Source organism: Brassica oleracea, chromosome C9 (genome assembly GCF_000695525.1).
Source record: "Brassica oleracea var. oleracea cultivar TO1000 chromosome C9, BOL, whole genome shotgun sequence".
Taxonomy (NCBI): domain Eukaryota; kingdom Viridiplantae; phylum Streptophyta; class Magnoliopsida; order Brassicales; family Brassicaceae; genus Brassica; species Brassica oleracea.
The window spans coordinates 1124706-1147197 of record NC_027756.1 but is presented as its reverse complement, the minus strand read 5'-3'; the positions used below and the strand labels follow the sequence as shown (position 1 = coordinate 1147197).

Here is a 22492-nt window from a genome sequence, read left to right as displayed (position 1 = left end):
TTTTTCTTTGTGAGGTCAATTTTCTAGCTCAATTTCCCCGTATACTTTCCAAACAGATATATCTTACACTAAGAAAAAAAAAAAAAAAAAAGACTGTAGCAGCAATTATTGATAGCAGCAGAGACACGTTTTTTTGCAAGGGATAATGTTTGAGTGGCCAGAGAAAGAGATAATAGCTTTGAGGATACGCACCCCACCATTATTCAAGAGACATCTCCATTATTCAACTTTCCTTCTTCTTCATCTTCTTTAGTATACGAGAGAGAGCAAATGGAATCTGAGGGAGGAGTGTTGTTACCATTGTTTCACGAGCATCCTATGATGCCTTGGAATGATCTGAGGAAAGGTGATTGTTGTGGGAGATATGAATCACAGAGTGACGGCTACTATTGTAAACTCTGTGACTTTTTCGTCCACAAGAAATGTGGCAACGACGAGCTCTCTGAATACATCGACCACCCATCTCATCCCGATCACACTCTCCAGCTTCGACACGAATCACGTTATAACTATTGTGATTTTTGTCGTTGGAAAATCTCAAAGCTATTCTACCGTTGTGACGAGTGTGACTTCGACTTGGATCTACATTGTGCCAAGCTCCAACCACCAAATGTTATTGACAATTTTGAGACCCATCCCCACAAGCTCATACTTCTCAAGAATAGGACTGAGTTCGACTGTTCTGCTAAATGCGGGAAGGCTCGTGGTGGACTTCCTTACAAATGTGATGAATGCGATGTAGCCTTCCACGTGGATTGTGTATGGCACCAAGAAGCAAAGCTAAATTACTCACCAGAGGTAAACCACCCTTACCACTCCCTCCATCCTCTTAAGCTCCTCACGGGTGAACCACCAGAGTATTCTGATGGTAAATGTCGTATTTGCGGTGAAATGGTTGATAGAAATTTTTATCATTGTTCTTCTTGTAACTTTACCTTGGATCTGCCTTGTGTTTTGAACCCACCACAAAAATCTCTTGTTGATCCGAAAGTGCATGATCACCAACTCACCCTTCTTCCACGACTCGATTCTTTTACTTGTAATGCTTGCGGCCTCAAGGGAGATCGAAGCCCTTACGCATGTTTTGATTGTGGTTTCATGATCCATCAAGACTGTATTGGCCTTCCACGTGTCATTAACATCAATCGCCATGATCACCGTGTTTCTCGTACTTTGCTTCTTGGTGTTGTGGACTCTGTATGCGGAGTTTGTCGCAAGAAGGTGGACTGGACTTGTGGAGGGTTTTCTTGTAAGAGGTGTCCTGGCTATGTCGTTCATTCTAAATGTGCTACCAGAAATGATGTGTGGAACGGGAAAGAACTCGAAGGAGTACCCGAAGAAGAAGAAGATACAGAACCATATGTGGTGATAGATGAAAACACAATACAACATTTCAGCCACAAAGAGCATTACCTAAGACGAATTTGTGGGAATGGTGTTTTGTACGAGGAGAACAAACGATGCAGCGCATGCACCCATCCCATCGGTCTTCAATCTTTTTATGGCTGTGTGGATTGTGATTTTTCTCTACATCAGAATTGTGCTGAATGTCTTAAAAGGAGACGACATGTACTACACAATGAACGGCTCACTTTAGTTACAAACAAGGACCTAGAAGTCTTCAATTGTGATGCTTGCTCTCGATTGTCCAATGGTTTCATGTACAAGGATGGGTATAAGGAGTTAGATGTCTTGTGCGGTTCAATTTCGGAGCCATTTGTCCATCCAAGTCATCCCCACCATCCCTTATATTACATTCCCACAGAAAACGATGACAAGATATGCAATGGTTGCAATATACAAGAACGACATGTCCTCAGGTGCATTGAAGGTGATTGTGGATTTGTATTGTGCTTCAAATGCGCCACTCAACCAAAAGTGGTAAAGCACAGAGTAGACGATCATCCTCTCTCACTGTGCTATGGCGAAGAAGAGGAGGCAAGTGGTAAATATTGGTGTGACATCTGTGAAAAAGAAACCGATTCAAAGGAATGGTGCTACACATTCTCTATGCAAGCTAGCCCGCTGATCTTTACACGTGTAGAACCATTCCTTTCCGTTTTGCAGCTGGTGTGAGTCTCGTTGCATGTACCCTATCTACTTCAAGTTGCTTGGAAGAACCTCAGAGACATACTTTTGCTCCGTTTATTGTGCAATTTGGTTTGAGTGATGTTTATTGGTTTAAGTTTCTTATATTCTTCCTTGGACAAGTTCACTTCCATTATGAATTTGATGATCTCTATCGAACTTATTTTTATTTTTCAAAAAAAAGGTGAGCTGTTTTCTTATAAATTTATAGGTAACAAATTCTTGAGGACTAAAAGAACAATCACTGTGAATCATAGTGTAACCGAGTGTTGTTGTCCTACACATCACCATTCTTTGTGTTGTCTCTCTGCCTATTCAAACATGGAAGAAAGATGTATCTCTCTCTTCTCTTGGGTGGAAAATGATTGTTTATCAAAGCATTTCTCTATAAACTACTATAGAAGGAAATCGTGAAGTTAATTACCATGGAAATTGGGACTCTTTTGCTCCTTTTGTGAGTTCAGATTGCTGCCCCCAAGCTTAGTGTTTGATACTTTTCAGTTTCATCAGGTGGTAAACTTTACATATCGACACCAAAATCACAGGTTTCCCCGACATAAACCGTAACTTCTGTGTCAAGCTACGATCTATTGTGTGACCAAAATCACTTTATGAGTTATTGTGCAAAGTCGCAAAGCCCAAGCGCAATCTCCATCAGTGTTTGAATTTCTCTACATTTAGTGTTTGAGACATGAGGAGGGTAATCTCACAGGTTTTCCCGACATAAGCAGTAACTTCTGTACCAAGTAGTGTTTGAGACTTTGGCTTATGTTTCCAAATTCACTGTCTATTCAGGAAGTGTTGTTTTGAATTATGTATACCGTCAAGTCTCATCCCTTAGGGATTCCCTTGTATTATGTACATTTTTTTTTTTTTTAAATGAATGTAAATTTTATTTAATCAAAACTTTGTACATCAAGTGCTTCATGGTGGTCTCTCTCTTGTTGCAAACCAAGTGGTCAAGCTCTCCTCAAGATACTTTTGCCCCAGCCCCTTGACTGAGAGTAGCCTGAGTCTGATTGTTTTATCTACAAACTTGGTGATGACATTCACAGTTTGTGGCTGTTCTCCATGTCTACGGGGATTTCGCTCTCTCCACAGCGCATGTACCGTAGCTTGAAAGGTGTAGCGGATAAGGAACTTCTTCGTCGGTGGCAGGCTTGTGTTGGAGATGATCTCTACAACGTCATTCCAAGATGTAGTGAACGCATTCTGGAGAATCCCACCAGCCAGTGATTTCCAGATTTGTCTTGAGTAGTTGCAGCTGAATAAGAGATGGTGGCAGGTTTCATCAGCTGCATCACAGAGCACACAGGCTGTGTTTGCTGTAGCGTTCCACCGGTTTATCCTATCACATGTCTGCAGTCGTTGTCGGAGTACAACCCATACGAGGAAAGAATATTTCGGTGTGTACTGTGTGAACCATACCCCTTGACTCCACTCACAGACTGCCTGAGCCGATCGCAACTGCAGCCATGTTTTCTTTGCAGAGAAAACACTTGCATACTTCCCATCTCTCTGTTTCCAAAGAGGAATATCCTCCTCCCCACTGACTCCATTCCTAAGCGCTTCTAATTCATTCTCAATCTCATTCAGACGACTCTCACGGTGTCGTCTTCTTCGGTGCTTACTCAGGACATCTGCAACAACAGCCTTATCAGATATGCCCAGAGCAATGCACCCTCGTTCTCCTATCTCATCCTTCAAGCAGCCAAGCTTCGACCACGAGTCATACCAGAAGGAGGTTTCTCTTCCATTCCTCACTTCTCTTCTGAAAAACTGTTTCGCAAGATCGCATAGTTTCAGTAATTTACACCATACCCATGATCCCGAGGTTGAGTTCATACTCACTGACCAGAACGATCCCTTTCGAATCAGATAACACTGCACCCACCGGACCCAAAGCGAATTTCGAGAGGACAGAATTCTCCATATTAGTTTTAAGGCGTGAACTTTGTTTACCTCCTTAAGAGGTCTCAGACCCAGTCCTCCTTCTTGCTTTGGCAGACAGACATCCTTCCAGCTAACTTTTGCTTTGCTAGTTTCCAAGTCTGGCCCTGACCACAGAAACGCTGAGCATAATTTTTCAATATCGCTTAGACAACTGCTCGGGAGCCTAAAAGCTTGCATCCAAAAGTTTGTGAGACTTGTGATGATTGACTTTATGAGTTGCAGGCGACCTCCGTGTGATAGGAATCTCCCAGTCCAAGACTTCATTCGCTTTCGGACTCTCTCAACCAAAGGGAGGTAGTCGTGGACTGTCATACGCTTTGTCAGGAGAAGGAGTCCCAGATATCTAACTGGTAGCTGACCGGAGACAAGAGGAAAATCTCTGAGAATGTCCTCCGCTTCGTTTGATGTAGTACCGGCTATGTACAACGTAGATTTCTCAAGGCTAATCTTCAACCCCGATGCCTCTGCAAACTCTTCAAAAATCCTGAGAACCCCTTCGATGGAGCGCTTTGAACCATCAGTGAACACTATAAGGTCGTCCGCAAAGCACAAGTGTGTGAGCATAATGTTCTGACAACGCGGGTGGTAGCCGATATGCTTCCTCTCAGCTGCTTTGTCTAACATATGAGACAGAACATTCATGCAAATAACGAAGAGATAAGGAGAGAGTGCACACCCTTGTCTCAAGCCTCTTGTGCTCTGAAAAAATCCAGCTAACTCCCCGTTGACTTGCACTGAGAAGGATGTCGTGCAGACGCACAACTCGATCCAGTGTATAAACTCCTCTGGTATGTTCAGAGCTCTCAGCGTGTTCAGGAGGAACTTCCAATGAACAGAGTCGAAAGCTTTGGCAATGTCGATCTTCATTGCGCACCGTGGGGTTATATCTTCCTTGTGATAGTCCTTCACTATCTCTGTAGCCAGCAAGAGGTTCTCCACATGCAGCCTGTCCTTTACGAACGCTGACTGGTTATGAGAGATGCACTGAGGAAGCGTGGCTTTAAGTCTGTTTGCGATAATCTTGGAGATCACTTTATACAGGATGTTGCAGCAGGAAATCGGCCTATAGTCTTTCATCTCCACTGCAGTTTCTCTTTTAGGTATAAGAGCCAGAATTGTAGAATTTAGACCTTTATGCAGAAATCCCTTGCTAAAGAAGGATTGCACCGCGACTGTGAAGTCTTTTGCGATAACACTCCATGAAGCCTTGAAGAATTCCGTTGTGAATCCATCAGGCCCTGGTGATTTGTTGCTCGGCATTTGAAAAATCACCTCTCGAATTTCGTCTTCTGTCACTGGCTTTGTGAGTAGTGACCTCTCTTCGTTACTGCACCTGAAAGGAAGGATCTCCTGCAACTCCTCAACTGTTTTGCTTCGAATGTCTGATGGTTCTGTGGTGAGAAACTCTTTGAAGAACCTCTCAGCCTCAGTTTTTATTTCATCCTGCGAAGAAACCACTCTACCATTTGGATATTTAATTTCCCTAATACCGTTTCTTACTTCTCTGACCTTTGCGGCATTATGAAAAGCCTTGTTGTTGTGATCTCCTACTTGTAACCAGTGAAGCTTTGACCTTTGCTTCAGAACCTTCTCCTCGATGCCTGAAACTCTTTGCCATCTTTCATTTGCTACCATCTCAGCTTGCGCATTCTCATGTGATGGATTCCGTAGCAGCTTCTCCTGCTTGTCGCAAAGATCCAGGTAAGCTTCCTTCACCTTCTTTGTTAGCTCGCCCAACTTTGATTTGCTCAGAGCTCGGATCTTTGGCTTCAGAGCTTTTAAGGATTTTGGAACCTATAAAGCGCTGAAGTTGAGATAAATAGCGGTTGTGTATCTCTCCAGAATTCTTTAACGGCTTCAAGGAACTCTGGCATGTCAGCTAGAGCATTTGAAAACTTGAAAGGCTTCCTCTTGCCCACTGCCTCCGGCTTTAGATGGAATCTTCCTCTGAGATGATCTCAGCAGCCTCCTGCCTCAAATACTCCATAAGCTTGAGTGCGCTGATTTAACCAAGCTTCGTTGATCAGAATCCGGTCCAGTTTTTTACAAATGATACCCTCATAGCGCTTGTTACACCACGTAAACTACCCCATGTCTGTAAGTTTGCAATGTTGAACTACCTCCTCAAAGTCTCTCATACCAGCCGTAAATAGCCCTGCGTCTTGGTGGTTTGAGTGTTCGTCTCCTTCGAGGATTTCATTGAAATCTCCCATGATGACCCATTCCTTATTGCGGAACATAGGTGAATCCTGATGAGCTTTGAGATCCTCCCATAGTTCATTTCTCCTCTCTGCTAGGTTCTCTGCATAGACAAAGGAGCAGAGGAATTCTTCTGTCTCACCCTCCATGAGAACCGACACCGTGATGATCTGATCCGACTTGAAAACTGGAGTCACCCTCGTTTGAGGGTTCCAAACTACCCATATTCTTCGCTTCCTACTATGCTCATAGTTATTTACACAAGACCAGCCCGGAAAAGCTGATGAAATTATTCGCTTCGACTTGCTCTCCTTTACTCTAGTTTCTAGTAATGCTCCAAACTGAAGCCCCTTATTCTGAATCCAGCTATGTACAACGGTGTTTTTTGCGGCCTTGTTAAAGCCTCTCACGTTCCAGAAGAAACTAGTCATTGAAAAGATTTGCGAGACCTTTTTTCCAGTGTAGCTGGGTTCTCTATTTCCTTTCCAACGCCTTCAGATAGCACTTTATGATTTGTTTTTGAAGCTCTTGGAAGTGAAGACCTCAAGCTTTTCTCTTCCACAGATTCCAAATATTTCCCTTGCTCTGTCACCAAGTTGTTATTCTCTTCACTATGATCACCCTTTCTTTCTGGAGTTGTGGGGTTTTCTCCCATTGTCTCCACTTCAGCCACTGTTTCCTCTTCTTCGCTTGAGTTTCCCTTTTCATTCTCTGATTCTTTTTCCTGATCCACCAAATCGCCATTCTCGTCTACTTGATTCAGAGCATTGAAGCGCGATGCGGTTTTGACCTGACCATATTCTGGTGATATCTTGGGGCTGTTACTGACTTTCCCTGGTGATACATCAGACCAACCCGCTACCACTTCACCCTCTTCAATATCTTCTATCACTTTCTCAACCTCTATCTGCTCTGGCATTTCCATTCCATTTCCACTTCCACTTTCTAGAATTTCCTTATTTCCCTCCATGATAGCCAAATGCTCTTTAGCCTTCTCCCTTGCATACCCTTCCTCTATTATCTCATTAATTGTTTTTTGTGTTTCTTCTTTTTTTGTTCATGATACAAGCTTTCTCCATGTGCCCCCATTTGCTGCAGGTGTGACAGCGGACTGGTAGTCGCAGGTAGATGAACTCAACCGTAGTAGCTTTCCCATTCTTTGTGAAGTTGATTTTCTTTGGCAACTCCTTGGACAAATTCGCGTTCACAAAGATTTTTGCAAGCTTGAAATTGGAACACGATGCTGTTTCAGGATGAAGCTTCCCCGGGTGTCCTACTGCGCTTGTGATAAAGCTCATGCCCTCCCATGAGAACATGTTCAAAGGAACGTTCTTTAGGTAGACCCACATTGGGATTGATGTGATCTCCGGTTTCTCTTTTAGCTCCTCTGGAGTCCATTTCGTTACCACTAGAGGAATGTTTCCGATACTCCACATCCCCCTTCGTAGAATCCGAGCTCTCATTTGTGGGTCTGGGACTCGGAACTTCATTGTGGTAGAATCGACTTCGTACACCTCTACAAGTTGCCCCTTTTCTCCTTCTCTCCAGATTTTGTGTTACCACGGCATGGATTCTAGCGATGTGAGGCGCAGAATCCAAAAAATTCCCTATCAGAAAATCCTCCCAAAGTGGGTTCACGTTGACGACCACTTCATCTGGAATCTCTACACTGAGTTGCCCTTCCAGATTCGTGATGTCGAGATTGTATCTCCTCAAAGCTTTTTTCTCCTGAGCTACATCAACCCACGATGCAGCTTTTGGAGCACGTTCCTTACTTCCATGTACCTTCCCCGAAGAGTCACCGTTCCCATTCCCTTTCGACGCGTCATTCTGATCCTCCGACGGCGGATCTGTGCCCGATGAGACCGGCGGCGGCACCGAAATCATGCTGAGAACCCTAGGTCGCGTATCGCCTCAAAATCGCCAATCACCGTGTGTTACCAAAACGGTGCGTTCATATGGACGAAGATAAAACCTGTAGTGGTTGCAACTTAGCGTTTTGGCGCACACAGAGAAACTGAGAACTGACTTTGTCAGTCAATTGCATAGCCGTTAGTATCAATCACATTTACTTATTTAATAGGATTAGGCACGGCATATACCTTGGAATAGCTGTTTATTCAATATACTAATGTACAGCTAGTGCAATTATTATCATCACATGCAACCATCCCATATATCGACAAGTTCTACGAGAAAAGAAAAAAGAATTTATCACTAGTTGTATTGTCAGTTTCCGTCATAAATAAGTAAATATAGTGAACTAATTAATCAACAATGATTAACTATTTTAAAATGACCACCAAAAGTCAGATATGAACAGTAAGTCTATTGTTTTTTTAAGAAGGCCTTTGAGATTAACCATCTAATCTTGCGTTGAAAATTTGATCTAGCTTTGAGAGTACCCATCTTCTTCCCCAAATGGAATCTGAGGGAGGAGTGTTGTTATGAGGAAAGGTGATTGTTGTGGGAGATATAAATCACAGAGTGAGGGCTACTATTGTAAAATCATAGCTATTACAGGACAGGGGATAGAATTTTGAAAAAAAAAAAAAAAAAAAGAGAGAGGGGATAGAATTTGAGTGGGCCAGAGAAAGAGATGCACACTTAGCACGCGACCAAATGGAATATGAGGGGAGTGTTTTTCTTTGAGTAACGAGACACATATTCAACCCCTTCCTTCTTCTTTCTTCCACTGAGTATACGAGAGAGCAAAATGGAATCTGAGAGAGTATCGTTACGAAAGATCCACGAGCATCCTATGATCCCTTGGAATGATCTGAGGAAAGGTGATTGTTGTGGATACTTTGAATCTCAGAGCGATGGATACTATTGTAAAGTATGTGACCTTTTTGTGCACAAGAAATGTGGCGACGACGAGGTCTCTCAGTTTATCGACCACCCATATCACCCCAATCACACACTCAAGCTTCGTTCACGTTTTTCAGGTTTGAACACCAAATGTGATTTATGTGATAGGAGAATCTTGTTTCTATCTTATCGTTGTGATATATGTAACTTCGACTTGGATCTACGCTGCTTCAAGTACACACCACCAGAGGTTATAGACAATTCTGAGAAGCACCGCCACAAGCTCGCACTTGTCAAGAAACGGACTGAAATTGACTGTTCTGCTAAGTGCGGGAAGCATAGTGAAGGATTTCCTTACAAATGTGATGAATGCGATGTATCCTTCCACGTGGATTGTGTATGGCACCCAAAACCACTAGATCATCCGACAGAGGTAAACCACCCTTACCACTCCTTGCATCCTCTTAAGCTCCTCACAGGTCCACCACCGGACTATTCTGATGGTAAATGTCGTCTTTGCGGAAGAAAGGTTGACAAAGAATTGTTTTATCATTGTTCTTCTTGCAACTTCACACTGGATATGCCTTGTGTTCTGCACCCGCCACCACAAGTTGCTGTGGATTTGAAAGCTCATGATCACCAACTCACCCTTCTTCCACGACTGCTTTCTTTTACGTGTAATGCTTGCGGTCTCAAGGGAGATCGAAGCCCTTACATGTGCGTTCAATGTGATTTCATGATCCATCAAGACTGTATTGGCCTTCCACGTGTCATTAACATCAATCGCCATGATCACCGTGTTTCTCGTACTTTGCTTCTTGGTGTTGTGGACTCTGTATGCGGAGTTTGTCGCAAGAAGGTGGACTGGACTTGTGGAGGGTTTTCTTGTAAGAGGTGTCCTGGCTATGTCGTTCATTCTAAATGTGCTACCAGAAATGATGTGTGGAACGGGAAAGAACTCGAAGGAGTACCCGAAGAAGAAGAAGATACAGAACCATATGTGGTGATAGATGAAAACACAATACAACATTTCAGCCACAAAGAGCATTACCTAAGACGAATTTGTGGGAATGGTGTTTTGTACGAGGAGAACAAACGATGCAGCGCATGCACCCATCCCATCGGTCTTCAATCTTTTTATGGCTGTGTGGATTGTGATTTTTCTCTACATCAGAATTGTGCTGAATGTCTTAAAAGGAGACGACATGTACTACACAATGAACGGCTCACTTTAGTTACAAACAAGGACCTAGAAGTCTTCAATTGTGATGCTTGCTCTCGATTGTCCAATGGTTTCATGTACAAGGATGGGTATAAGGAGTTAGATGTCTTGTGCGGTTCAATTTCGGAGCCATTTGTCCATCCAAGTCATCCCCACCATCCCTTATATTACATTCCCACAGAAAACGATGACAAGATATGCAATGGTTGCAATATACAAGAACGACATGTCCTCAGGTGCATTGAAGGTGATTGTGGATTTGTATTGTGCTTCAAATGCGCCACTCAACCAAAAGTGGTAAAGCACAGAGTAGACGATCATCCTCTCTCACTGTGCTATGGCGAAGAAGAGGAGGCAAGTGGTAAATATTGGTGTGACATCTGTGAAAAAGAAACCGATTCAAAGGAATGGTTCTACACGTGTAAAGATCAGCGGGCTAGTTTGCATAGAGAATGTGTGCTCGGAGACTCGACAGGGCTCATGCCAAGAACCGTAGCAAAGATTTGGGGCAAATCGTATGAGGTGGTGCTGAATAATAGTGTAACTCGTCCGTTTTGCAAGAGGTGTAAGGATCGTTGCATGTACCCTATCTACTTCAAGTTGCTTGGAAGAACCTCAGAGACATACATTTGCTCTGTTACTTGCGCACTTTTTTTTCATCGATGAGGAAAGATGTTTATGCCAAGAAGCGTAGCAAAATTTTGGGGCAAATCGTATAAGGTGGGGCTCAATGATAGTGTAACTCGTCCGTTTTGCAAGAGGTGTAAGGATCGTTGCAAGTACCCTATCTACTTCAAATTGCTTGGAAGAACCTCAGAGACATACCTTTGCCCCGTTTCTTGTGCATTTCGGTGCTGAATAATAGTGTAACTCGCCCATTTTGCATTTGGTGTGACTCTCGTTGCATGTACCCTATCAACCTCAAGTTGCTCGGAGCCCCAGAGATATACTTTTGCTCTGTTGATTGCTCTGGTGTTAAAGTTCGATATTGGAAGAGGTAAGGCGAAATGAACAATCATAACTATAAAGTGTAATAAATATTAGTAAGCCATGGAGGCGAGATGTTTATTCGTTTTAGTTTCTTATAATTCATACTTGGACAAGTTAATTTCCACTATGAGTTGATCTCCCTTATCTACTTATGACTTATCCATAAGGTTTGTTATGACAAAAGGTGAACTGTTTTCTTAGCAAACAAGAATTTTTGGTGCATGGTTGAGTTTCTCCTTTTAACTGACAGTAACCCTCTGAAATTTTTGGTAAAGAGAAATCTGTCTTCTCAAACCGTTCATCTTAACCGTTAATTAGTTGCGATCCACCTAATGTTCTGTACACTAGTTCTTACGTCGCTTCTTCTCTCTTCTCTAAGGGTTCTTCTTTCTCCAAGCTTCATCCATTAAACATGAGGTAGATAAGAATCCCTTTCATGACTCCATCATCATCGTCTTATTCTGCGAAAGCTGGTCATGAGAACCACGTTTATGAACTTAAACTCGAGCTTCACGATAAAGTCAATGTAGAGGTGGGGGGGATCAGTAGACTAACCTGGATCTTAGTTGTTTCATCTTTTGCCTTGTTCTAAAAAGTTTCTTTGATATTTCAGGAAAGCAAGATTAACATTGGAGTAAGAAACATCTTCTGTATAATAGAGAAAGCAGAGCCTGAGAGGTGGAACAAGCTGATCCGTGGAGGGAAAGCGCCGCACTATGTTAAGGTTGATTGGGATAAGTGGGTAGATGAGGATGACGAAGGCAACGCTGGTTAGCATTCGTCTTAAAGCTTGTTTTTCTATAAAGTTCTGGAGGTGTTAACACGTTTGTCGTTGTCGTTTTGTTTTGATTTAGGTGCTGGAGATATGGATTTGGGAGGAATGGGTGGAATGGATTTCTCGGTTTGTTTCTAGCTTTTGAATATTGTCTATCTTCTTTTTATATATAAGCTTTGAGAATTGACTTCATTCTCGATTATTTCTTCTTGCAGAACTTTGGTGGAATGGGAGGTATGGAAGGACTTGGCGGCATGGGTGGACTCGGTGGTATCGTTGTGAGCTGTGTGACTTTGACGTGGACCTTGGCTGTGCCAAGCGCCAACCACCAAATGTTATTGACAATTTCGAGACGCAACCACCAAGCATAGCAGAGTTTTGGAAAAGATCATTTGAGGTGGTGCTGAATAATAGTGTAACTCGCCCATTTTGCAGCTGGTGTGAGTATCGTTGCATGTACCCTATCTACCTCAAGGTGCTTGGAAACTCAGAGACATACTATTGCTCTCTTCATTGTGTATAATTCTTTAAATGGAGTCATGGTCTGCTTGGAACCTCAGAGACATACATTAAAAATGTAGTGTAAAAAAAGTAGGCCATGGAGGCAAGATATCTATTCATTTAGTTTCTTATATTCTTCATTGGACAAGTTCATTTCCACTATGGGTTGATCTCCCTAATCTACTTATCTTATCCATAAGGTTTGCTATAAAAAAATGCGAGCTGTTTTCTTAGCAAACAAGAGTTTTGGTGGTTGAGTTTTAATTGAGCACTATAAAGTGTAATAAAGTAGGTTCATGGAGGCAAGATATTTACTAGTTTTTAGTTTCTTAGACCATGATTAACCCGGAGTTCTTAGAGTGGAGTTCTTACCGGAAGTTAAAAAACAGTTTTTTAACTTCTACTAAGAACTCTACTCTAAGAACTCCGGGTTAATCATGTTCTAGCGAATAACAGATTCTACAGATTCTACGGGACTAAAAAAAAAGTGTTGTCCCAACACATTATCACCATTCTTTTGTGTTGTCAGCGGCTATTCAAGAATAGAAGAAGAAAGACTCTTTGGACGCTATCATAATCCATGGGAATACTGCTGGATACTGTGTGAGTGAGATCACTGTATCCACGCCCTGAAAGGAAGAAACCATCCATGGGAAAATGGCGATGATTAGTGATTCTAATGATGCAAAATTAAGCTGTGATTTTGTAAGAGCCAAAAAAACATTGACTACTATGCCTGAAATAAACAACTGTTATCCTTCTACTTCCTTAACGTTGCACAAAGGCAAGAAGAGTTTGGTGCTAAATAAAATCCTGTGGCTCCAGTTTTGCTCAGTCAAAATTTGAATGCCTTCATTACTGTTTACTCAAACCGTTCATATTATTATTAACCGTTAGATCTGTAAAAGCCCCAGCCTTTGAATCTCCCACCGTTTATTCATCGTGACGCACCTAACGTCTTGTACACTAGCTCGTACAGGAAAACCACTTCGAGTACTACGCACAATCTATGTGGAGCTTTTACAGATCAAAGCTAGTAAAAAAAAAGAGCTAATTTGGTAGAAAACAAAGGAAGAGTGTGAAATTAAGTATCTACCAAAAACAGTAAAACATAAGGTTGGTGGATGGAGTTTAATGACGATAGTGTCCTTAGTGATTATTCAATCGACTTTTCTGTGGTAGGGTACATACAATAACTAGCTGGCAGACACGATTTCTTTAGATTTGCAAAAGATTGGAAATAAATTAAAAGGATAATAAAAAGATTTGTAAAGATATGTGTTAAATTATATTTGGGGTTTCTCTCATTATTTTGTCGTCATCGAGTGAAAAGGAATTAGACATGTTTTCTTTCTTTCAATTCTATGTATTTTTGAGAAAGTGAAAGCACTGTTTTTTTCTTTTACTCTGATCTCCTATCAGTTTGTAAAATATATTTTGTTCTTCATCTGAATCATCTTGTTTCATATGGGTAATAAAATTTCCTTTGTCCGGAGTAGATCTCATTCCATAGATTGTTGTGTATCTTTTTTTTTTACTCTTTTCTATCTATAGAATTAATTAAAGAAAATGGGGTTCTGAATTCTGTTCGGTTAATATGTCTCACCGGAAGCTCAACGCAACATGCATGGAGAAGGAAGATCTCCACCGCTGCTACTCAGATTTGAGCGGGCTTCGTTGTTAAGTCATGGTGATGATTCTCTATGGATGATCGAGTTTAAATGAGGAAAAGCACTTATACCAATCACCAATAAATTCTCAAACAAAATGAAGCATTTTATCTCTTGAACTTCATTGTCTTTCATTTTTTTACATCCTGGAGATTCCTCGGGTTACTCAACGATCAAGACAACGCGTCTAGACAACACCTCTCATTCCACCTGCAGAACCCAAGGGTTTCACTTAAAGTTAGAGATTAGGTCTCATAACCCTCACAAATAGAGATATGATAATATGATAATTAGCTAGCTAACAAATTTATTAATGGTTAAATAACAAATTATACAAGAAATTTTTAATTTAGCCGGGTAACTGGTTTTAGTAATCAGAAATGGTGAAAAGCTGTATTTTGATGTTTTCGAACACCTATATGGGCACAAAATATGGCATTCTAAGTAAAAAAAATAGTTTAGCCGACTAACAAATATGTGTTGCACATATATTAGACCTTTTAACCAGACACTACAAGAAAACATAATCTTAACGAGGACGGTTTTCCTCGCTAATTCGTCGTAAAAGAGGCTTTACGACGAATTAGCGAGGAAACGCGTTTGCTCGTTACACGTCTGTCGTAACACATATTTCCTCGCTAATTCGCCGTAACTTAGCGAGGAATATATTTCGTCGTAAAGACGAAGTAGGACGATTCGTCGTAAAGACCACGTCAATATTCCACGTAAGGACGTCGCTATAATACCTCGTAGATACCTCGAAAATAGTTCCTCGTAACCTACACGTAAATACCTTGAAAGAGTTTCCTCGCAAAATATACGTAACAACCACGAAATGATTTCCTCGTAAAATGGTCGTAAACTTTTCCTCGTAAATGATTCCTCGTAAAATACTCGTTAAATGTTTCTCGTCATTTCCTCGTCAAAACTAATTGATATAATATTATTTACACGGCTAAATATATGTTCTCAAAGACGTGTTCCCTGGATCCAACTCCAATACCTTCTCAGACAAATTATCATCATCATCATTACCAAAAATTTCTTTCATCTTCTTCTTTATGAGATATAAAAGACTCAAAGTCGTGTTCCCTAGATCCAAGATGCATAGTAAGAAGCCTGAGATCCACTAACTTCTCAGAGACAAAAGCAAAATTCAATTCAACTTTTATCAGAACTTGGTCTCACTTGATAGTTTTTGATGATGATCCATAAATTGGCAGTAAGCGAGATGTCTTCAAGAAGGCTCTCTTTTGTCGAGCTAGTCTTGGATACGAGGCTGTGGTTGTCATCAATAGAAACTGTTCTATGAGGTTTTGTTTCTATTTCTATCTATCACATCCAAAAGATAATAGCAACATAGAAAAACACTTCATCAATCTTCCGAGTCCCACATGTTTTACGCTATGGTGTAATCCTAACTGGTTCTTCTACAATGGCGAAAATTCTCTTCAATATTAGACATGTTGGTGATTGCCCATCGTTGTTCTCCATTTTCAAGTTTCCCAAACAACAAGTTTTGGAAATTTTCAAGAAGAAATAGTTTCTAGGCGAGAAAGAGAAATATTTTTGCAAAGGAAAGATGAAAGAGAAAGAAAGCTATTGATTTTGAATTTTGAAAAAGTTTGTAACAATTAGGAGAGTTAAGAGAGAGAACTCACGGTGATTTGACATGGGAAAGAGATATTAGGATAGAAGATAAGATCATAGCAAATCTTAGTGTTGGATTTTGCCTATATACAATTGTAGAGTACGTTATAATATATATGTAGGGGTCAGCAGTGTCACAGATAAAAATACACAGTGGTCTGAATAGTGATAATTGGTAAATAGCTAAATAGCCTAAAGTTCTTTGGTAGGAGTCCTAATTTCTCTAAAAAAAAAAGAGTCTAATCTTTGCGTCACTTCTCTAGACTAAGAATCCCTTTTCATGACTCCATCATCATCTTCTTAGAGCTGTTGGATTCAGGGTTTTAGGGTTTAAACTTGTTTTATAAACTTGGTTTTATTATTTTGGTATTAATTGAAGTTCCCAAGTTAATGGTATTTGAATCAGATGACAGTTACTTTACCTGTTTGGTTTGGTGTGGTGTCTCTCTTTTGTTATGTTTGCTTATGTTCTTGAAAGGTGATATGCTTTATCATGTGTGTTTGCAGTCGTTTTATTCGTTTTAGTTTCCTATAATTCTTACTTGGACAAGTTCATTTCCACTATGAGTTGATCTCCCTAATCTACTTATGACTTGTCCATAAGGTTTGTTATAAGAAAAGGTGAACTGTTTTCTTAGCAAACAAGAATTTTTGGTGAACTAGTTTTTACGTCGCTTCTTCTCTCTTCTCTAAGGGTTCTTCTCTCCGAGCTTCATCCATTAAACATGAGGTAGATAAGAATCCCTAGTGGGTTTGTCTTGATTCTTAATAGTATCGGTCGATTTAAAGCTAAGCTATCATTGTTTCCCTGAGGAATCCGGAGAAGCAAATTAGGGTTTTTGATTAGGGTTTAAGGTTTAAGCTTGTGTTATAAATTTGATTTTATTGTTTTGGTATTAATTGAAGTTCCCAGTTAATTTTATTGTATCAGATGACAGTTACTTTACATGTTTGGTGTTTTTGGTGTTTTCTCTTTTGTTATGTTCTTTGTGTCTTGAAAGGTGATTGCTTTATCATGTGTGTTTTGCAGTCGGCCATCCTGAAGTGAAGTGGGCCGAGACCACTGAGAAGATCTTCCTCACCGTAGTATTAGCGGATTCCAAGGAGACCAAAGTTAATCGAGTTATGAACTTAAACTCGAGCTTCACGATAAAGTCAATGTAGAGGTGGGGATTCGTTTACTAGCCTGGTCTTAATTGTTTCATCTGATGCCTTGCTCTAAAAAGCTTCTTTGATTTTTCAGGAAAGCAAGATTAACATTGGAGTAAGAAGCATCTTCTGCATAATAGAGAAAGCAGAGCCTGAGAGGTGGAACAAGCTGATCCGTGGAGGGAAAGGGCCGCACTATGTGAAGGTTGATTGGGATAAGTGAATAGCTCTGGTTAGCCTTCATCTTTAAAGCTTGTATAGCTATTCTTGTGTATGTTCACTCGTTGCATTTTATATAAAGTTGTGGAGGTGTTAACTCGTTTCTGCTTTTTTTTTTGTTTTTGATTTGATTTAGGTGCCGGAGATATGGATATGGGAGGAGTGGATGGAATGGATTTCTCGGTTTGTTTCTAGAATGCTGACTAATCTTTTGCATCAAAGACATCTGGCTTTTGAAAATTGACTTCATGGTCGATTCTTTTCCTTGCAGAACTTTGATGGAATGGGTGGAATGGAAGAGTTTGAAAACAGTGATGATGAGTAGGTATAAGGGTTTATAAAGATCTTCTTAGTCTATGTTTGTGTCACATCTTCTTGATCAACTGAGAGCACTTTGCCTAGTTGGATTTTTTTTGTTCATATCGCATTTGAGATGATGTTAACTAGTCTTAAGGAATCATTTTTTTTTCAGACTTGGTGTTTCTCAGGTTTGTGTCATTAGTTGTAAATACGTAATGAAAAATGCTTTTTGTAATTCCAGAAGAATTGGCAAAACCAGGAGACAAGAAAGATGAAGCCGTCAAGGAGGAAGCGAAACCAGTAGATGTTGTTAAGGAAGACAAGTGAAGATGACTATTAAATGCTTGTATCACGAGCATCTATGATGTCTTTCAATGATATGAGGAAGCTACCGTGTGCCATTGCTCAATCAGATTGAAGTGGGTCTTGGCAGGAAATGGTTCCCTTTGGACACTCCTGCAACTCCGCAACGTATCAGGATGGCTTGTTTCGAGGAGTTTACTTGTCCTTTTTGTGAGTTTAGATTTCTGCCCAAAGCTTAGTGTTTGAGACATGAGGAGGGTAATCTCAACGATTTTCCCGACATAAGCAGTAACTTCTGTACCAAGTAGTGTTTGAGACTTTGGCTTATGTTTCCAAATTCACTGTCTATTCAGGAAGTGTTGTTTTGAATTATATGTATACCGTCAAGTCTCCTCCCTTAGGGATTCCTTTGTATTACGTACATTCATATGGACGAAGATAAAACCTGTAGTGGTTGCAACTTAGCGTTTTGGCGCACACAGAGAAACTGAGAACTGACTTTATCAATCACGTTTACTTATTTAATAGGATTAGGCACGGCATATACCTTGGAATAGCTGTTTATTCAATATACTAATGTACAGCTAGTGCAATTATTATCATCACATGCAACCATCCCATATATCGACAAGTTCTACGAGAAAAGAAAAAATAATTTTATCATTAGTTGTATTGTCTGGTTCAACCGCAGCGGTTGCGGTTGCGGCTGCGGGAGTTTGCGGATGCGGGTGGTTGCGGTTTCTAACGGTTTTAAAAGATTTATACGACTGGTTCTGCGGTTAGAAATTGGTGCGTTTGCGGGATACTTATGACTGGTTAGCTACCAAACGCAACAGCGGTTAAATAATAAATTAACAATATTTACATTTTATATCATTATAAAATATCAAAAATAATAATATTATAATAAATATAAAATTTATATTTAGAAAGTTATAGTTTAAACTTTTTAAAAATTACAGAAAATATTTTCATTTTAAAGTTTTATAATATTAATTAAAATATAATAGATATATTTTAGTATTTTTATAATTCTAATTTAAATTTTTTATTGAATATTTTATTTTTGTATTTAAATTGTTTTAGAAAAAAAAAAAATTATCCTCCCGCAACCGCCCGCAACCGCAAACGCTAGCTGGAACCAGCTTTTGAATTTATGAGGTTTAGAGCGATTTGGAGCGGTTTGGAGCGGTTTGGGCAATTGTTGCAAAACGCCAACAACCGCTACCAACCGCAAAAGCTGCGTTTGCGGGTGGTAGCGGGAAAACCAGTCATACCCTCAGTTTCTGTCATAAATAAGTAAATATAGTGAACTAATTAATCAACAATGATTAACTATTTTAAAATGACCACCAAAAGTCAGATATGAACAGTAAGTCTATTGTTTTTTTAAGAAGGCCTTTGAGATTAACCATCTAATCTTGCGTTGAAAATTTGATCTAGCTTTGAGAGTACCCATCTTCTTTCCCAAATGGAATCTGAGGGAGGAGTGTTGTTACCATTGTTTCACGAGCATCCTATGATGCCGTGGAATGATCATATGAGGAAGGTGATTGTTGTGGGAGATATGAATCACAGAGTGAGGGCTACTATTGTAAAATCTGTGACTTTTTCGTCCACAAGAAATGTGGCAACGACGAGCTCTCTCAATTCATCCACCACCCATCTCACCCCGATCACCGTCTCGAGCTTCGACACGAATCACGTTATAACTATTGTGATTTTTGTGGTTGGGATATCGTAAAGATGCGATCAAAGCGGCTAGAGCAGAGATGGGTCTTGGCAGCGAATGGTTTTCTTTGGACACTTCTGCGACTCCGGAGCGTATTAGGATGGCTTGTTTCGATGAGTTTACTTGTCCTTTTGTGAGTTCAGATCTCTTCCCTAAGCTTAAAGTTTTCCAGACATAAGTAATAACTTCTGTACCAAGTTGTGTTTGAGGCGTTTGCTTAGGTGACCAAAATCACTTGTGAATATAAGTGCTGTTTTGAATTAATGTATATCGTAAAGTCTCATCCCTTACGTTACGAATATATCAAGTGACCCCTCATCCCTTGTATTCCATTTGACAAGATGAAACCTGCAGTGGTTGCGACTTGGACAATCATTATGAAGCAAAGTGTAAGGAGTCTTGGCGCACAGAGAAACTGACACCTCTCTCTCTCAGTAAATTACATAGCCGTTAATATCAATCACATTTACTTATTTATAGGATTAAGCTCAATATATACCTTTGGAATAGCTATTTATTCAATACTCAAAATATACTAATACAAAAGCTAGAGCACTTACAAAATCTCACTTGTCCCCATCCCATATAATAATGAAAAGTTGTACGAAAAGTATTTCCCATTAGTTGTAGTTGTTGGGTTCTGTCCTAAATATAGTTAACTAATCAACCATGATAACTATTTTAATTGTTATTGAATGACCACCAAAAAGTAAAAAGTAAGTCTATACAGTATCATTTTTTAAGAATGCCTTTGAGACTAACGATCTAACATAGCTTTGAAATTTAGATCTAACTTTGAGATTTACCCATCTTCTTCCCCTATCTCTTCGTATACTGACTACCAAATGGAATCTGAGGGAGGAGTGTTGTTACCACTGTTTCACGAGCATCCTATGATGCCTTGGAATGATCATATGAGGAAAGGTGATTGCTGTGATTGCTTTGAACCTCAGAGTGATGGCTACTATTGTAAACTCTGTGATTTCTTCGTGCACAAGAAGTGTGGCGACGAACTCTCTGAATTCATCGACCACCACCCATCTCACCCCGATCACACTCTCCGGCTTCAAGAAAAACGAGGTCACACATGTGATCTATGTGGAAGTCAAATCCAGAATCTGTGCTATCGTTGTTGTGACGGATGCGACTTCGACGTGGATCTACACTGTGCCAAGTACCCACCACCAGATGTTATTGACAATTTTGAGACGCACCCCCACAAGCTCACACTTGTCAAGAAGAAGACCTTGTTCAACTGTTCTGCTAAATGCGGGAAGACTTTTGGACATTTAGGATTTTCTTATGGACTTCCGTACAAATGTGAAGAATGTGATGTATCCTTCCATGTGGAATGTGTATGGCACCCAGCAGCACTAGATCATCAACCAGAGGTAAACCACCCTTATCACTCCTTGCATCCTCTTAAGCTCCGCACTGGTCCACCACCAAACTATTCTGATGGTAAATGTCGTCTTTGCGGAAGAAAGGTTGATAAAGAATTGTTTTATCATTGTTCTTCTTGTAACTTCACATTGGATTGGCCTTGTGTTGTGAATCCGCCACCGCAATCTGTTGTGGATTTGAAAGCTCATGATCACCAACTCACCCTCCTTCAAAGACTCGATTCTTTTACTTGTAATGCTTGCGGGTTGAAAGGAGATCGAAGCCCCTACATATGTGTTCCATGTGGTTTCATAATCCATCAAGAATGTCTTAAACTTCCACGCGTCATTAACATCAATCGACATGATCACCGTATTTCTCGTACTTCTGTTCTTGGTGACGGGGCTATGAATTCTGTCTGCGGAGTTTGTCGCAAGGAGGTGGATTGGAAATATGGAGGGTTTTCTTGTCAGAGGTGTCCTGGCTATGTTGTTCATTCTAAATGTGCCATCAGTTATGATGTATGGAACCAGAAAGAACTCGAAGGAATACCTGAAGAAGAAGAAGAAGACATTGAACCATATGTGGTGATCGATGACAACACAATACAACATTTCAGCCACGAAGAGCATTACCTAAGACTTAGTGGGAAGGTACCTATACTGTATGAGGATAACAAACAATGCAGCGCATGCACCCATCCCATCGGCCTCCAATCCTTTTATGACTGTATGGATTGTGATTTTTCTCTCCATCAGAAGTGTGCTGAATGTCCTAAAAAGAAATGGCATGTGCTACACAATGATCGGCTCACTTTATCTACAAACAAAGAGCTACGTGTCTTCAGTTGTTATGCTTGCTCTCGATGGTCCAATGGTTTCATGTACAAGCAAGGGATGAGGGAGTTAGATGTCTTGTGCGGTTCAATTTCTGAGCCATTTGTCCATCCAAGTCATCCCCAACATCCCTTTTATTACATTCCAACAGAAAAAGATGGAATATGCAATGGTTGCAATATACAAGAACGACATGTCCTCAGGTGCATTGAAGGTGATTGTGGATTTGTATTGTGCTTCAAATGCGCCACTCAACCAAAAGTGGTAAAGCACAGAGTAGACGATCATCCTCTCTCACTGTGCTATGGCGAAGAAGAGGAGGCAAGTGGTAAATATTGGTGTGACATCTGTGAAAAAGAAACCGATTCAAAGGAATGGTTCTACACGTGTAAAGATCAGCGGGCTAGCTTGCATAGAGAATGTGTGCTCGGAGACTCGACAGGGCTCATGCCAAGAAGTTTAGTAAAGATTTGGGGCAAACTCATTTTGCATTGAATGCAAGTCTCGTTGCATGTACCCTATCAACCTCAAGGTGCCTGGAACCTCAGAGAAATGCTTTTGCTCTGTTGAGTGCCTTCTTTATCGTTTATGTTTGCTATGGGAAGAGGTAGAGCGAAATGAACAATCATAACTATAAAGTGTAATAAATATTAAAAAGCCAAGGAGGCAAGATGTTTAGTCGTTTTCGTTTCTTATAATTCTTACTTGGAC

The 22492-nt window shown here is 40.4% G+C and overlaps 1 protein-coding gene and 2 pseudogenes across 4 annotated transcripts; all 3 read left to right on the top strand.

The window, feature by feature from the left end:
• The first annotated feature begins 154 nt into the window (after positions 1–154).
• On the top strand, positions 155–22479 carry LOC106317760. Of its 4 annotated transcripts, XM_013755532.1 has the most exons (3): positions 8892–10838; positions 12070–12077; positions 12391–12773. In XM_013755532.1, exons 1-3 carry the CDS (start codon positions 8957–8959, stop codon positions 12559–12561), a joined length of 2061 nt encoding a protein of 686 aa, XP_013610986.1. In that variant the 5' UTR covers positions 8892–8956; the 3' UTR covers positions 12562–12773. The 4 variants fall into 4 exon arrangements, with proteins under 4 accessions (XP_013610987.1, XP_013610986.1, XP_013610984.1 ...); XM_013755533.1 differs by lacking the exons at positions 8892–10838; positions 12070–12077; positions 12391–12773 and adding exons at positions 155–1464; positions 2072–2283; XM_013755530.1 differs by lacking the exons at positions 12070–12077; positions 12391–12773 and adding an exon at positions 22262–22479 and having other exon boundaries at positions 8892–10821.
• LOC106314028 lies at positions 13197–17854 on the top strand (annotated as a pseudogene).
• Positions 20342–22256, top strand: LOC106314027 (annotated as a pseudogene).
• Positions 22480–22492: the final 13 nt, after the last annotated feature.